The following is an 18753-nucleotide window of genomic DNA, read 5'->3' on the forward strand; positions in this document are numbered from 1 at the left end:
AATTTCGGAATAATCCCTAATAGCCCGATTTTCTTCAAGTTTTCTACTCCCGGAGGCGAACTTTGATAAGTTACCTGCTCGTATACACAATGTCAATATATGTAAAACAATCTCCGTTTGCTCGCTATTTATCATATTAATCCAGCTCAACTAGCGTTGAATTTGTAAATGAGAGAGTTTCGTAGAACAAGGCTCTTACCTCAGTATCGGAAAAATTGCCAGGTACGTTTCACTTCGAAAACTTCAAAACGTCAAAGTATTTTTTCTTCTCAGATTTGCAAAAAGGAAAAAAAAAAGAATCGCAAAGTAAACTTCCCTACGTAAGCAATAGAGCTTGATCGAGTTTTCCGGGAAATCTTTCGTCGAGCGTCATCCGCTTTTCTAGAATTCAGTTAAGAGAACTGCCTCGTAAATGCGACAACAATTCAAACTCACCGTTTCCCGATAGCGGCGCCATTGTGGACGGATGGTGGTCTTGAAAAGAAATAAAGAGGGCGATTGATTTAAGTAACTCGCGCGTCTCGCCGTGATAAAAATACACTCACGTGTGCAGTTATAGGCGACCGGGCAGCAGGAATGGGGCGCGTACAAAGGGGTGCATCCCGGCAATGGCAGCAGACACTTGGGTCGGACGCATCTCCTCGAGCCGGATATGCAGTAACAATACTCGCATCTGCGCGAGCCCATCATCGCCGATCCTAAGCCGTATCGAATGCCCTCGTGCAGACATCCTAGTATATTTCGAATTTATTTTTCGCTTTTTTTAAAATCCAACTTTAACAAAAATTTTAAATATTAGTTGCAACGGATCAAAATTTGAACGCGACAATTTTAGTAATAAAGGTCTACGTACCAAGTATATGTAAATAATATTTTTATGCGACACCCGAGACTTCTCATCCGTCGGATAAAATCTTCAATTTCTATTAACTTACATCTCTGCCCTAATTATTTTATTTCGCGATGTGATATTTATAACGACAATCATTTGTGTGTCTTAAAGAGGGATGGAAACGTCAATACATACAATTTACCTTTAATCTTTAATTGCAATCGAGCATTGAATGAAGCTTTTTTTTGTAATTTACGTTAAATTGCTCTCGTTAAGATCGTTCCTGTCTGTGAGATAGCACGTGAACTTCTCGTCGAAGTTCGGCGAAGTTCTCGGTGCCCGGTAATTTATTTAACAATGCTTTCAAGAAAGACGCACAGGCTCTATACATTTATAAAGTAATGTAACGTTGTTGTGTTTCGCAAGAAAATGCAACTCTGACGAATGCTCTATTGTATATTTTAATATTCAATATATAACTTCGTCAACTTGGGATTTTTTATTTTTGCTAAACGAGAAAGGATCGTTGTAAACTTTGAAGAAAAATAAAGAGATGCTTAATTCATTGACACGAACAAAAGAACAATACAAAAGTATTAAATAGATATTAAATAGAAATTTACAGATCATCAGCTAAAACAATCATCTTCATTATTTAAAATAAATAAAGGTAAAATGATGAAAAAATTATAAACATTGATTTAATTGCAATACACATAACACATATAAAATTTCTATCACACAGAAATTATTACGTTAAGATGTAGCAATACCGAATTTAATGTTGTATCGTGGCGAGATGAAGGAATGTAAACCTTGCGACAGTAAAGAAATCCTGAATTAATTTAAAATTACTTTCGTTTCAGCAGTAACGAGCCATTTTAACCCCTTCTGTGTTATGCCCGAGTGTTCTCTACCTACCTCAATTTATTTACCCAAGTTTACTCGGGCGTAACGAGGCTCATTTATTTACCACAGAAGTAACCCAGACGCTCTTCCAGAGATGGAGTTAGGAAGGAAATTATTAAAAATAATAGCGCACACACACACCACGCGTTACTAATTTAATTAAGAATGCATTATTTAATTAGATTAGAAATAAATTATTATTTACACTATATAATAAGTTGAATCAAATTGCCATTTTGTGAAATAAATATCGTTTATGTGTTGTATATGTGCGCGCGCGCGAATATAATTAAAAAAAATATATATTTGTGCAACAAATACACCACGATATTTTTGCTGGAGGAGATAAATAACAAAATATAAAATCAACAGAATAGAAATACCTTCGTGAGGTTGAGCGTGCTTCTCAGCTTCTATGTTCGTTGGTATATTGGCTGTCCGTAACATATTCTTGATGTCGCCTGTACGTCAAATAATAAATTTAAACTCTTGCTCATCACAATTAACTCTTTAATTTGCTTTGCCACAGAGCCGAAACTTTTATGCGTTTTAATGCAACGGACTCTATAAAAGGGACGAGATAAGTCTATGTATAAACATAGACATCCCCAAGCAACTTCTAGTATAATAATCATTTAATTCTCGGAACAATTAAATCATATAGTTTAGAGAATTCATGATGTAAAATTTATTTTTAAAAAATGATTTATATTATATTTGAAATGAAAAAAAAATATAAGTATAAATGTAAAAAAAGAGTCATATACTGTAATATTTTTCTACAATTTCTTGAATTCTTTCATTCATAGAAAGACTCTTCGGTTCTACAACATTTATTGATCGGATTACAGTATTTTCTCATTAATAGAAAAATGGTCACTGAAACAGCTGAACCCGTTCTTTTTCCATAAATATTCCCGGTAGTTTCCCACGAGCGGAAGCGGGACGAGAAATATATAAGAACGAGCGAGAAGGAATAAGAACGGATAATGATTTTAGCGAAGCTTGGAGCGGTGGATGCCGGAAGGGGACAATTTTCTTTCTGTCAGCGAAGCGAAAAGTCTTTCCATCAACGAGATAATTCAGTAGCTATAAGTGAGATATTATCTTACTAACGTTGCTCGCCGCATACCAGCTCGGTGCAACACGCATCCTCGGCCGACGAACGAACGTGACAGCCCGTCGGTGGTGGATTCGGCAATCGCGGACACACCCGTAGCCGGCATCTCAATGCGCCTTCGGTGCATCGGCACCGCAGACAGGGCTCGGATGTATTCACAGCCGTCCCTTCCTGATATCGGCGACCCTGGTATCTGCATCCTGCGATCGCAAGTATAAATTTCTCGTTGCGTAATGAAACTTTAATTATAGTGTGCCCCTGGGTTATCGAAGCGTGCGTAGGGTCTTCGAAATTTCGGCTCTTGCGCTCTCTTATATATAAATTATTAATATTGTTTTTTTTTAAAACAATTTTTATGATGGAAAATATTACTCACATGTACTTGATAAAAAGAATTCAATATTTTTTTTCAGTTTTTCATTATACTCTTCGCGCTTTTTTATTTATAATAAATTCCAAATTTTCCTGCTGATCTTCAATCGGAGTGATAGAGAATGTACAATTTATAGTGCTTCCTAGATGCAATTAGCAAAGTTTAATTAAGAAAGTTAACAATAAAGTTTAACGCATAGATTTAAATATCTAGAGATACACTCGTGCATAAAGCATTAGACGCTATTTTATTTGGCTATTCTCGATGTACGTATAAAATTTGTGGCTCGGTAACAACATTAGATCTGGGCTGGTTAAATTTTTTCTTTTACTCGGTTCTCGTGCCGTCTCGGCAGTCAAGTCATGTCTCGTGTAATGCATTACATTAATCCGGGAAGATGCACAGCGATCCGCACGTGCACTCTCCATTAACATAGACAAAGCAACACCCGGTGAATGCACGGTAGAATCATAATTAATAAGATCCAATTAGCAGCTAATTAACGATCGCAAACATTTTGCGTGCGATACAGTCGGCAAAAGTTACATCGGTGAAAGTAATTACCGGAAAGGCTCTGATCGCATAGTCGAAGAAGCGTTTAAGTTTTTAGTATAACGCAATATTCCTCCGAAGCACAACAAAAGATTACTCGAACACATAAAATTTTATATCTTATCGAAGTAATACAAAAGTATACGAGAACGCTTTTTATAAATTTATTTCTTTGAAATTAATCAGTTGACTCTTTTCGATTTGTTTAAGAAACAGGAACTTGAAAGATCTTATATCGAATTTTTGTAAGGAAACTTGAGATTCGTCGCTGGATTGTAACACAAAGATTTATAGAGCGAGATTAAATTAAATAACGCATTTCAATTTTCAAATAATTTAATTATTTCATTCTTCTCAACTGTACGTTTTTCATAAATGCATTTTCAAGATGCATAAGTAAGTATTTTCAATCGCGAGTAAGGCAGGTAACAATTTTAATCGTGATAATTTGATTCTAATTCAAACAGAACGCGTGGAAAATACCGAAAAGCTCCACTTCAATTCCAAGCGCGTACGTCGAAAACGCTACGAAAAAATCGCTACAACGTGAACTTAAACGTCGGAAATATTTGCACGTTCGCCCATGAGTGAGGACGGCCCTTCCGAAAATGGAATTTTCAATATAAATTCCACCGTACACTCACTTCGCAACGAAAGTGCCCGAGGGTCATCAGTCAGAATTGACATTGATATCATCCTGCACATCGAGTAGCTAGAAAACAATGTTAAAAAACAAGCGACATTTAATCTAGTAGATAATTTGGAGAAAAGGCGGATATTTTGCACGTAACTGACTATACTCTTACAATTAGATGATGGGAGATGCAAAACAAATTAGATGATGGGAGATAGAATAGTGCTAGATGTATTAGAAATTCACGAGAGCGTCGTAGAAGAGCCATCATCGGCCAAAATTAATTGGCTTGGAAAGCTCGCAACTTCCTGTTGAGTTGCTCTTCTACACGTGCGTGTACTATCTTCATTTTTATTTCATTTTTTATTTCATTCTTTTATTTTTCTCTATTTTTATTTTTCATAGTAAATTAAAAAAAGATTAAATTAATTATATTAATTATATTAATAGAATATTAATAGAGAATTTTTCTTTTATTCTATACTCATTGTTTTATATTCAGTTTCGAATAACAGACAAGAATTACAACGCGATTATATATCAAAGCATGTTCTTGTATCACATAATCGCTGTGTATATCGCGTATTTCATGGGAATGTCAAATTATCGTAATGGTATCCGAAAGCTCAATTTTCTCAAAAGATCGATTTCAATACGCGGCCTGTCAATTATCATTTTTTTACTCTATAGTTTATTGTATGACGCGCGTTCGTTCAAAAGTGTAAGAAATTTTATCTTTAATATAAAGAGGTTTTTATTAAAAGATAATTTTATCAAAAATAACGTTTTTCTCACAAATAAAATTTAAAAAAAATTACAGTAGAACGTTCTTTAACTGGATAAACTGTCAATATTAATTTTGGAGGCCTTTAATCTCCGTCTCCGCCATTATTTCGCCGTTAGACCGATGCATCGTGAATGCGTCAAAGACAAGAACGTGCCTAATAACCGGCTCCTCTATCCTCTCGCTTATGTCTTTAACCCTCTCGTTGCATTCTCGAGGATCGTAATGCGGATGGATGCAACGTGCGCGATGTTGGAGCCGTCATTAGTCCCGGGAACGTAAGTACGGCAGTAAAGGATACTCCAGGCTTGGCCAGCAGAAGCCCGCACCAGGCGGAGAAACAAGCCAAGTTAGTTAATGGCGCAAAACCGGAAGTCCTCGTCGTTGAAGCAGCGAGAAGGACGCTTCTCCGAGAGGATTTTAATCCCGCTACATTGGGCAAGGAGATACTGCAGCGCCGAGATTTTGTTACGGACACTTCTAGGCGAACGTGAGAGGAACGCGCGTCGTCGAAGCGACTGTAAGCCGCCCTCGTATGAGAGTGTTTCTGCAGATTTAATTAGCGCATGTATCGTGATGTGTCTCGTGACATTCGTTGAAATACAAGTTGACATGCACGTGCATTAGCGCGCGCGTCATTAGCCGTTATTATCCTATTTTCTGCTAATGGAAAATCACTTTCAATGAGTTGAAAGTAGAGAGATAAGCACCGGAATAAATTTTTAGAAATGCATGTATAAAAATGCATGCATAAAAATGATTCGTCAGTCCTCTCTTTTATATATTTAATTCCTCTTAGGTTCTATAATTTACATTTAAAAAAATGGAAACCCTTCCTTTTTAATATTATATTTCAGGTGTTAATTTTTTCGAGCCAATTTATTAAACTATGCTTTGTTATTTATTTTCTCATAATTCTTATAATTTATCCTCTCAATCAGTTCTTTCCTTCATATTTTTTTATTAAATTAGGAATCTTTATCATATTCATATATATTTTCTCATAATGCCTATAATTTATTTTTCCAGTTAGGCCTCTTTCTCACATTTTTTTTCTTTCTTAGTCTCTATAATTCACAAGTTACAAAAGAATTAAAAAATAGAAATCCCTCTCTTCATACATATATTCCTCGTGTTAATCTTTTTGTATTTTTCACTAAATTACGAATCTGTCATACTTATATGTATTTTCTCATAATCCTTACAATTTATATTTTTAGACACAATTTAAAACTCATACAAGAGACTTTAATGTTAAAAGTGTATTGTGTGTATGAAATTATTTTTATTAAAACTCATGTTTTCAACACATCTTACAATCTCCTGTGAATAGCGTAAAAAAACGTATTTAGCCGATTGCACTTTCAAGCAGAGAGAATTTCGTCTATTTCCGAGCGCGCGAGAGAAAATCGTCAGGGTCACTGCATCGAGGCATCTCATTGTATCTCTCTCCATTTCTCTCTCTTTCTCTCTTTTCCTTTCTCTCTCTTTCTGCACTCACTGCCAAGTGCAATGGTGCGCTGCCGACCGATCACGTATGTACGTGCGACGGTATGAATGGAGCGAACTCTGGCCTTACATCTCCTTTCCCTCCTTCCTCCAAATCCATATCTTTCTCTTTCTCTCTCTCTCTACCCATGATCCTCTTTGCCCGGTTCTACATCCCCCGACGGAATAACATAAGTTGTAACGTAACCATTACATGCACGCACTTCGATTCACAGTAAACAGTGAACGTGGGCGAAAGAAGAATTGGCGAACGTCGTAGAGGCTGCTGCCGTACAGGATAATCTTTGTTTCACTCAGGCAAAATTCAAAGGATTTGAATAAATAGTATGACTGATCTCGGATCGAAACGAAAATTTAATCGTTCGAATATTGGGATTATTAAAGAACTTTTAAATGAAAATAATATAATATTCATTGCAAAGTAATAAATTTTTTATTTGTTCTTCATATTTATAATAGGGAATATATTCGAATAAATAGTATGACTGATCTTGGATCGAAACGAAAATTTAATTGTTCGAATATTGGGATTATTGAAGAAAACTTTTAAATGAAAATAATATAATATTCATTGCAAAGTAATAAATTTTTATTTGTTCTTCATATTTATAATAGGGAATATGTAGGGAATGTATTGCATAATAATCAGAATTTGAACGGATTTAATTATTCAAATATACCTCCAGTCCCGAATAATTTAATTCATTTCGAGTTTGAAATTCAGACTCAAACTTGTGCTTTAAAATTCCATCCAATAGTCAACAGGTCGATATTTAAGATAGAATCTTCTCCCCTTTCTTTACTCGAAGTTAAACAATAATTACGCATGCTTCACATATTTATTCGTCATATATTATTCTACAAGTGTACAAGGCATGCTTCTCATATATATTTAAACCCGAAATACTTAAATTATGATAAGTGAAATTATTATTTCACACAGAGTTCGAAGGATAAAAGAGAGAGAAAAATGCAAAAGAGAAAAATTCGAATTAAATTATGATAATAAATAAAGTTTCATCAGGTGATTTATTCGTTATTTGAAGAAAAATATCAATAACTCAAGAATTTATTGCATATATGATCGACAAAGACCGTCGATATCTGCCGGAAGTAATGACAGCAGTTTTATCGGATTCGTTGTTCTTGAGAATCGTAGCAAACGTAAGCACACTTGGCGTGCTTGCGCAGCAGCTTTTGTTTGCCTCAACCGGCCGGACATTTATTTATTTGTTGAATCTGTCCTCGGAAAGCGCGATTCAGATGCGACTATTCGCCATGAGTAAGCAACTGTGATCGAAACGAAAGCCGATAGCCTCTCAAATACTTCGTTTCTGTCGAAAAGGCGAATCTGTTGGCAAAAACAACTTTTCAAATATAAGTCATGATGAGAATGTGAGAACAATATTTTAGCGACAACTTGATTATCTCGCGAGACAGAGATGTCTTGATGTAAAGAATAACGAGTTATCGATCGCGGCCTGTCATATTTATTCATCGAATATTACTTTGATCGTTTACGCGCAAATAAACATTTCATATTTTGAAACCAAAATACAGTTATTAAATGTAAAATAATAATTAATTAATTGTTAATATTACAACTTAATTTTCATTAATTCTTTTATCATTTGTTATATTAAATAATAAAAATATAAGATTAAAAATTATTAAAACAAATATTAAAACAAAAATTAAGATAAGATATAAAATGCATGAAACCATCAAAGCTCTCGATATTTTTCTCAGTTTCATATTTTGACAATAAAGCTTACCGGCTATAAGTGATTTAATATCGACATTTTAAATAATTTGTCTTGATAGACGATTAAATACGGTTAAAATATAATGAAAATATATTGACCATAGAGTGTACGAATTCATCGTGTATTGCAAACAGAGTGCATCACTGGACTCGCAATCCCGTTCTTTCGGAATGTCGCGCGAGTGAAATTGGCCAATCGGTTTCTGAATCGTGTCGATCTCCATTCGGGCCCGTGCCTGGGACACACTGATAAATCGGGTCCTCCCTGATAAATCAGCTCGTGCATGACGATAAATTCGCGGTGGGTCGACGTATCGCGAGCAAATATCGCGTGATCGCGTCCAATTAATAACCGCACAACTCCCCGAGATTCTTTAAAGCGGATACCGCATGTTTTAATAACGACAAACACCTGCAGAAAATGGTATAAGCATAAGGCTGTATGTGTATACTAGAATATAATGTAATACTAAATGTGACATTCGAAATCTTCTTTTGCCTAGATATATAAAAAAAATAATGTGTTATGTATATTAAATGTCTGTGTATTTTATTTAAAATTAATTTAAGTTAATAACATATTAAATTAATATAATAATTTAATATAATAATTTAATATAAGTTAATATAATAATTTAAGATATTAAAATAAATATAATAATTTAAGTTAATAATAAATTAAATAATTCTATATAATGTATGTAACATGTATAGAAATGAAATTAAGCAATAATCAATCGAGTCATCGTCAAGCTATTTGTTTCATAAAAAAATATTACATGATATGTTTACTCTTCAAGTTACTACATAGACATTTAAATTTAGTTTGTTGTGTTGGCTCTTTTTTTAAATCTATAGCTGAGAGAGAGAAAGAGAAAGCGAAAGAGAGAGAGAGAGAGAGAGAGAGAGAGAGAGAGAGAGAGAGAGAGAGAGAGAGAGATACCTATTATTTTAAAAATATTATATAGGTAGAAAAAAGAGAACGCATATTTCAATTAAAAACTGATTTTATAAATATTATTTATTAAAAGATTTTATGCAATCATAATATTAATCTATAATATTGGAAAAATGATAGAAAAAGATAGATAATGTATTTTTTGTTGTCCCTCTCTTTCTTTAGAAAATAATAAAAATTATATCATTTTTCAAACATATTCTTTTAAACATTTTGAAATAAACAGGACGTATTATTGCCCGGTTTAATCAAGCAAGGTTCGTTCTCTAAAATAATAATTCTATCTCGGAAAACACAATGATATATTTAAAAAAGAAATCGATGTGTGCAAAAATTTACAAATGCCAACTTCTCCCGAAAGCAATTATGCTGTTGAGTCACGATCGCAAATAGCGATTCGAGGAGGGATATACCAGCGGCGATACTTTTTTTTCTTTACTTTCGACGGCACGACCTCCCTGATAAAAGACCTTGGCCTTATAGGAAGCCGAGGAGATTGTCTGACAGGACGAAAAGGCGAAAGGCGGTGGACCGAGCAGGAAGAAAAAGATCTGGCCAGGAAGAGAGGAGAGGTGAGTCGCGGCCCACGACTTTTGACTCTGCTTAAAGCCACCTGGTAACCGGATACCGAGATTCTTACCGTTGGAAAACATTGAACGACGGCGAGAGGGCTTTCGAGTACTTAAGTAAGAGGGCAACCTATAATTAACGAATCCGCGATATGTTACACGCGAATAAACGAATGAACGATCCACCTCTGCGATGAAATTGTATTGCCCGTTACCACAATTTAATTCGAGATCTTTGTATCTCTTTCACCCTTCTTCTTTCTCCGTCTGTTCTCTCGAGCACATCTGTGCGAAATAATAATTTTTAATATCATAATTTAAATATTTCGGCTCCCCCTCCAAATACGTAAGAAGCACACTCTAAATTAATGAAAATAAATTAATGAAAAATGTTAAAATAAAAATTAATAAGTTTGTAGAATATTAACAAAATAGTGTAAAATAATCAAAATATTTATTAATAACATATATTTATATAAACGAAAAAAAATGTAAATTTAAATACGTCTCGAAGAAAAAGTATACTGGGTCGTTGTTTTGTGAATATTGATTATATATAATTACATGAATGCAGTTTGCAGATAGTAACTTATAATTTATGTGATCAACTTTGCAAAAATTCTGATCGCATAGAAAGGGGATTCCTTCATAGAATTGTGAACATTAAGGATTAATGTTCACGTTTCCGAGTTCTCAGGCATCGCCGACTTTGTTGACTTGCTGCCTGCATCTCGAAGCTTAAAATGTGTTACGAACGACTACGAGGCACGTAAATCGGCTTTTAAAATGTTTGCATTGCATTCGCCAGACTATTGTTAACTATATTCGAACTGAATCTGTTGCTGTGCAATAATCATGAATATTCAACGAAATTAAAATTTCAGAAGATTTATATATACATAATTTATGTGTAGTTTAAAAAATATTTTTTATAAAGTTGTCTCAATATTTTTTTGCTTTCTCTTGAATTTTTATTCCTTTTTGAGAAATTGAGAAAGTGATTTCTAAAAGTGAGGAAGATATTTCTAAGAGCTTAGCTTACACTGTATGTGTACTAATGTTTGAGAACAATTTTTATTCACATATCAATCTTAGAAACAAAGGAGATAGAAATATTTAATTCAAGTAATAGAAAAATTTGTAAAATTTCTTGCGAAATGCATCTGTCACTGCGACGAAACATAAACACGTGACAGTGACAAATCGTCCGTCGCCAGAACGACGATGAAACATCCTTAATCAAAACAGATGCGTGTACAAGACAAATTTCAAAGATAACGTAGGCAAGACGTATCGTTTTAGGCTATAAATAACCACGTGTTACTCTGAAAAATAAAAGAGAATGTTTAGACTTATTGCTTTACTCTTATATCTGTGAATTATTCCTTACAGTTTATCGAATATATATAATAAACAGGGCACGATACAAAATAAAAATTATTTCTAAATTTATTTCCAGTCTCTTTTGATAAAATATTATATAATTGTAAAAAGCAAGGTTAATTAAAAAATAAATTTTTTCATAAATTTTCTATTTAGTCTTTTTTTATATTCAAAGATTAATTCTTTGTTATTTGATTTTAAAAATTGAATTAATCAGATCTGAATAAGAATTTTAATTCGAGTATTATTTCGGAAATGCTGAAAGGAGAATATGAAATCTAAACTGCAAACTTCTGTCATTATCGCAAGATAGACGTCGTTTATTGACTTGCATCTTTGTTGCATGAGATAAGATATTACTGTTTCTATGATTAAATTGATCAGGGAAAAGATCGCCGATAGATTGGTATATGTAGATCATGAGGGCATGATTTTTTGTTCTGTATCTCTTCGGGTCAAATTGGATGAAAATAATGTATACATACAGAATAATATCGTTCATTTCGAAAGAATTAAAGGGGACATATGCATTTACTGGCGTCATGCATGATTGTTTTATAAATATAAATGCATTTAAATTTACATTTATATATTACTTTGTTAACATTTATATAATTATAAAAGTCATATTTTGATATTTAAATATGTTTGCAAATTTAAATTATTGCGTACATAATGCAACAAGAATTTATATTATTAACCATCTCCTGCAAATCAATAACTAAATTAATAAAACACATGAATTTTCAATACTGTCATATTTGATGATTATATCTCATAATTCTTTATACGATTATATCTCATTTCTTTTATTAATATCTTTTTAAATCTCATTAAATAATAACTAATCTTTTTAAAACCTCATTAAATGATAACTCTCTGATAAAATTCAAAACAGAATTCTACTTATAATTTTATGCGTCATATATCAGGATGTACATATATTAAATATATTATGTACATCTTGATATATGTATATTTTGATTTGTATGTATTTTATGTATTTAAATGTTTTCTTTACATTACACAATACATAAAATTCATAAATAAAATTCTTGTCTTGAATTTTAGCATAAATTAGTATAAATCATCTAAATAGTTCCTTACAATATTTGTATGTATTGAAACTATAAATGTCACAATACAACATATTGACATATGTTATAGCCAACTTAAAATATACGATTTTACATTTTTATTATTTATATAGGGAGACATGGGTTTTAGAATTACATTATAACATTTAAATTATTCGCTGACAAATAGACATTATTAAATGATCGAGACAACCATGGGACAACGTTGGTCTTCGAGGCTGGTATTGGCTGCGGTTAACGAATAACTTGTCACATAATCCAAACAGGAATTGCAACTATTTACCACAGTCACAGCGGTGATATATATATATTGCGCTCATGTGTGTCGCAAAATATTTAAATTTATCGATATCGCAAAACAAGTACAATCATAGCTCAATCAATTTCAAGCGATTATTTCATCATTTTGTTTAATTAATCATTTAATTAAGTATTAGAAATTATATTAACAAAAATTGTTGAGAGGAAAAGAAATTTCTTATTGCCTTGATCAGTGTATTTATCAAATCTTTTATTATGCAAATGCAAACTTTTTATAACGATGAGTAATAAATTATAAACCAATATTCCTTTCAAGCTCTTGACTAAATTCGATCGATTGCATTTATCTTCCGAAACAATTATCTTTTTCGTTTTTGAAAAATAAAATCCATTTCAACGTTCGTTATAATCGCGAATAGACAGAAAAATCATTTTGCGACGAGCAAATGTACATTCGCACTTACGCCATTGCGTACGTATGTACGTAGCTACATCTCTCATAGCCCGTCCCACGAGTCACTTTCGAAGGTATATACGAGCGAGCGGCGATGAATGGACCGGAACAGGTTCTGAATCTTATGCAATGATAAATGAGTGACCCCACGGCACATCAGCTTCACCTGCACACCTGGACGAGGCAGACTCAGCCGCGGATGGGGGGATCGCGCGATCGTGTTCGTGCGTCTGTGACGACCCCCCTGAAAATGGTTCCGCTATCACTGAATGAATCACGCCGGTGAACGAAAAAAACCCACCGTCTCTCGATCGTTCGGCGTGATTTAATTGTAAATTCGTAATTAATAATTAATCGCGTTCTCGCGAAACTTTGCTTACGATTTTCGATGCGATCTCTCTGTCTTCCCGTTGAATTAATATTATCTTATAAATGATAATTATTGAGAATTTTTCTCTACCATGATAATCCCACCAATACTTTCCATTTCGAATGCTCGATTTCTAAATCTAACAAGATAAAATATCGCTCTTTCATATATCTTTCCTTATTATTATTTGTATTAATGCGCTCGAATTATTATCTCGCGAATCCATATGCAATATTAAATTAATTAGAAGATACTTATATTGTCATAATCAGCCAATTATTAGCGTCAATTAATAATTTATAACCATATGAATTAATTATTCGCATTATTCATCAAATATATTTGGAATTATTTTATCTCTGATGCCGAAAGAAAATATTTCGCAAAATATTCCTGTCTGTCAATACGTTTCTCAGATGACGCATTTTTATTTCCAATTTTCGCCACTGGTGCTTTTTTCTTCCGTCGTATGACAGGTTTCGCATTTCATGAAAACACACGTGCATCTGTCGCATAGCACTTATAAAAAAATAGAGACGGAGAGAAAAAAAGAGAGAGAGAGAAAATAAAAGAGAAACAGTACTTCGGAAGAATGACAGAACGAATGACGGGACATGCGGGAGAAAGAACGGAAACTCGTCGGCGAGGCCGTTAATTTTTCACATTGCCATGTAACGGAGCAGCTAATAGTAGCTCTCTCATTCTCTCTTCCCATCGTCTGGCTAGGAAGTCTCCCTTCGGCTTTCTTCTTTCTCGTTGAACGATCTTCGACCTCGGTTAAGTTGCAAGGTGAATTATTCATGCGACGAATAATTAGACGCTTTATACCAACACGTGACGCGGGACCTGAATAACTGCTTGCAACAGAATACTGCATCCATATTCGCGGTTAAATTCGCATTGTGCCGTTCGCGATGGGCGATTTCGGGCAGACGGGATGCTCGAGAAGGTTTCATTCAACCCTGACACCCTGACACATTTGTTGTTCGTTCCTTTTATATCTTCGCAAATTGCTGCGGCAACACTGTTTTCGAGATTCCCATCAACCTTATAGTCTTATTTTCAGCTACGGGAATATATTCGTGGACCATAATTACAATATCGCTTATTAATTTATTATGAATGAAATTATTCGTAATAAATTAATTATTATGGAATTATCAATGAGAAAATGATTTATTTAAGATGATATTTCTCGTAATCTCATAAAACAAAATTTATTCAATTAATAATAATTAATTAATAATTATTGTTATTTAATTAAATATGAAATTTATTAGACTATAAAACATGAATTTTATATTCTATAAATCGTGAAAAATACAGAAAAATACAGAAAAGAGATAAAAAGAAGGCCAGATATAACGAAGATATTTGAAATCTCAAATATTCTTAAGTATAATGGAAACATCTATTAAGAATTAACTTTTGGCAGAGAATTTCGTCTTGTGACAGATACATGGCTATCTTCATTAAATTATATTTAATATCTTTTTAACCAGTTAGTACTTGTATAATATTATTTGACCAAATATTTCCTCTGCATCTAAACTTTTGCAAATTTTAAACAAATTCTGAATATTATTTCCATGTGTTTTGTCATTTGAATCGAGGTGGTTATACGTTTCCCATAAGAACACGTGTTAATTCGGTGCAAATTAAAATCCTTATAACTTGTGAATGCTTTAATGAATCGATTTAAAAATTGTACTGAAGATTCTGAACATACGTACAAACATATGTAAGAACATTCTGTACAATTTTCATTAAATTCTCAATATTTTGAAAATAGGTACAAAACATCCTTAATTAAGACATACTGAAAAAGTGTAATAATTTTAAATTATATTGTATATTTTTTCTTGTAAGGATAATTATATATATTCCTAATGAGAAACGTTTTATATTTCATATGAGAAATGTCTTATATTTCATATGAGAAATGTTTTAATTACTTCCGTAAAAAATATATAATACATTTATATTGCACATTTTTTATAGGAATAATTAAAACATTTCTCATTGATTTATCGCATTGTAGGGATCCGCTACAAGGATAATTCTAGGTATTGTGGAGCGCTAGTTGTATACAACAGTTGTATACAACAATCGATAGTAAAAACAGGGTTGATGGATTAACCGAGCACAGGCATCACTCGTTACGGGCGAAGCAACTATAATTTTCAAGCCGGTAAATGGGACTCGCGAGGCCAAACTTCCTTCCGTTTCGAACTCCAGGCGGCATAACAAACGATCGGCGATCGAGAGCCTCGCTCCGACGGAGTTGAACTTTCTTTCTCTCCCCTCGCCTCTCTCCTCCCTATAATAACCCCAAACCCCCGCCGTTTTCGTCCTTTTTTTCGTCCGCCTTAATTACATGTTAATGTCAGGATTATCAGCGTAGCCGAGCGACACGAAGTGGGAAAGTTCGTGCGGCGGTTTAAGCGTTTCTAAAGTAGTTAAACATTTTTCTAATCGACCTTAATAGAGTTCTTGCCGATCCTTTTAACTACCGCGACCGTGCGGAATCTGCCGTAGTCCCCTAAGTAGCGTCTCATAACTGCCTCTTTATTTCTTCATTAACCGGCCAGCTTTGAATTTACCACCCGCAAAAATCGTAAACGACCCTGATATTCCTGATATTGGTTGCAAACGCTAAGCGCCATTTGAGTATCCTTCCGTAATTAAATTATTTATTAATTTTTAATTCTTTTCTCTATTGGCTCCATCTATTTTTATCTAATTTTTCCATCGTAAAAAAAACATTCTTTGTCATAAAATATTGTAATACTTTGAATATATGTTGTGTCGCGATATACATGTCGATTAAGGGATGATGGAGAAAAAGCTTTGGAAATAAATTATATATATCCTTTTTAACACAATTACAAAGAGAAAAAAGTGAAATATGAAACTGTAGATGTGCTTAAACATATCTCTTAAAACTTATATATATTAAGCAAATAATGGCATAAAACGATATTTAAAACCAATATTTCATCGATTTTGAAAAGTAATATATTTAGCTTCTCTCTCTCTCTCCCTCTCTTTTATAAATGCTTTTTAAAATATAAATCGGATTAAATTCGATATTTAAATTGCTTCATTTATTAATATCATATTTTAATCGCTCCCGTTTCGCACGATCTCGATCTAAAATCGATCGGAATACCTTGCATAATATATCATAAAGGGAAAGAGCGAATAATGACGGTGGAGGAGAAGCGCGCAGATGGGTCTCGAAATATTCCAAGCAAAGTATTTCAGCCCGGTATCTGTGTCTACAGGCGCATTCTGCTTCCCACGTTCCACGAATGCCACGACTTGTTGACTCAGGTCAGCCTTAAGGTCTTTGAAATTATACGACGGCCATCCTGTGGACGTCCCGTGACTATTCACGAAGCCGTAACCGGCGTCCGGCAGAAGATAAAGCCGGAAAGAAATCTTCGTCCGAGTTGGTGACCCACGAAAACGACACGCCGAGATAAACAATCGGCCGACGTGCGCGATACACCGCACGGATTTATATCTCAACAGGGTATCCCGAACCGACCGGATGTGTTTCTTTAAAAGGGATCAGATTTCTCGAAATTTCGGGAATAAATTTTAATCGGATAAAAAAATCGTGCAATAATTATACCTCTTGGTATTATGATGAATAATCCTATAATTTCACGTTAAAAAATGTATAAATATATGCAAATTTAAAAAAAGAAATTAAATAAATTTTTTAAATTAAATAAATTTAAATTTAGCCTCGATACAGTTAACTTTAGTTAGGTACCGCACCGCGCGTTCTTAATGAACACAGACAGCGACCAACACTTATAAGGATAATTGCAACTTAATGCGAGCGCGGATCCTTCATACCGAGGCGTTTCGCCGAGTGTTCCATCTACGCATCGTGAATACCAAATTAACACCTAGTTAAGTTTCGAAGAACACAGTCATTTGCATGTTAGACGCCGTCTATCTTTTTGTGTGCGCGCACAATTTACGGTAGACATTAACAGTTACTGCGTAAGGATTATACTCTCTCCTCGGGCTTCTCACGAAAATTCTGAATTACGTGTACACTGCGTGTATATCGCGTAAATGTACCTATACATGTCTTCGTACGTGTACGGATATGCGATAGGTGGTTGTGTTCCATTCGCACGCGTATCTAAAAGAACCGCCGTTACAAATTATCTCGAGTAACAAGAATAATTCTCCTTGCACAGTTTCACGACGGAGATTAGTTTCGTCATTACTCGCGCGAATTAGTCAGAATTCCATCTAATGACGCCAACTTATTAAACTTAAACTTAGTCTTAAAGTTTTCAATAAATAGAGATCGTTTCATGTCGAGTTTCGTTGACTTGCAACGCTTCGATAATGTCAAATTAAATATAAATAAATTCTTCACACGTGTGTCCTAGATTGATTGATTTAACCTATTAAACTGTATTCTTCAAAGAAGAGACATTAACAGGAACAGTAAAACTATTTATCCGTATTAACGCACTAGGCAGGTGACAACGATATTTTATGTACGTGCTCTACATGTATTGCATTTTTACGTTACTTGATATGTTGTATATAAATAATGTATATTATCATCACATTATAATATTACGATTAAAATTATACAATACCAGAGAAGTTAAATGGAAACATTTATATTTTTAGAGCAAAAATAATTCAAATACTAAATGAATATATAATAAATAATTGATAACTAAAAATAAATAGATAAAACTACGAAAAGTGTATATAAATTATATTCTATTGTCTATTATACTTATGTATTACTTATGAGATTATTCTATTATTACGGACACAAATTAATAATAATAATAATGATAAAAAAGAGAGATAAAAAAATGGAAAATGTGTAATTTTGCAATTGCATAACAAATAGAAACATGCACAAATAAATTCATAGCCTACGCTTCCTGTAGAAATTACACAATTTTCTTCGCCAAGAAAAAATAGTGTCGTCTCTATTAAGTCATTATGAATATTGAACAAAAATTCCGATCCTGCGAGCGAAAGGTTAGGCAACCGTCGCGGAATTCTCTCCATCACAATGAGCCGGGTAAACAATGTAAGCGAAGACTTTATGAATATTCACTCGACGTTATATACACTCTTCCTCGAAGGCGTACCGTAAAATTTCCACTAACGTGATTCTAACATTT

At 33.6% G+C, this 18753-nt stretch overlaps 1 protein-coding gene across 4 annotated transcripts in view; it reads right to left on the reverse strand.

Moving 5' to 3' along the window:
* Nucleotides 1-18753, reverse strand: part of LOC105252197 — a 46933-nt gene that overhangs the window by 9489 nt on the left and 18691 nt on the right. For all 4 annotated transcript variants that reach the window (XM_025407837.1, XM_025407838.1, XM_025407839.1 and 1 more), the window contains 4 exons: nt 2858-3061; nt 2125-2202; nt 546-731; nt 436-474 (listed from right to left, as the gene is read on the reverse strand). In XM_025407837.1, the coding sequence (XP_025263622.1) occupies nt 436-474; nt 546-731; nt 2125-2202; nt 2858-3061 (507 nt within the window). The remainder of the gene's footprint in view (nt 1-435; nt 475-545; nt 732-2124; nt 2203-2857; nt 3062-18753) is intronic.

Source organism: Camponotus floridanus, unplaced genomic scaffold (assembly GCF_003227725.1).
Source record: "Camponotus floridanus strain SB8 unplaced genomic scaffold, Cflo_v7.5 scaffold19, whole genome shotgun sequence".
Taxonomy (NCBI): Eukaryota; Metazoa; Arthropoda; class Insecta; order Hymenoptera; family Formicidae; genus Camponotus; species Camponotus floridanus.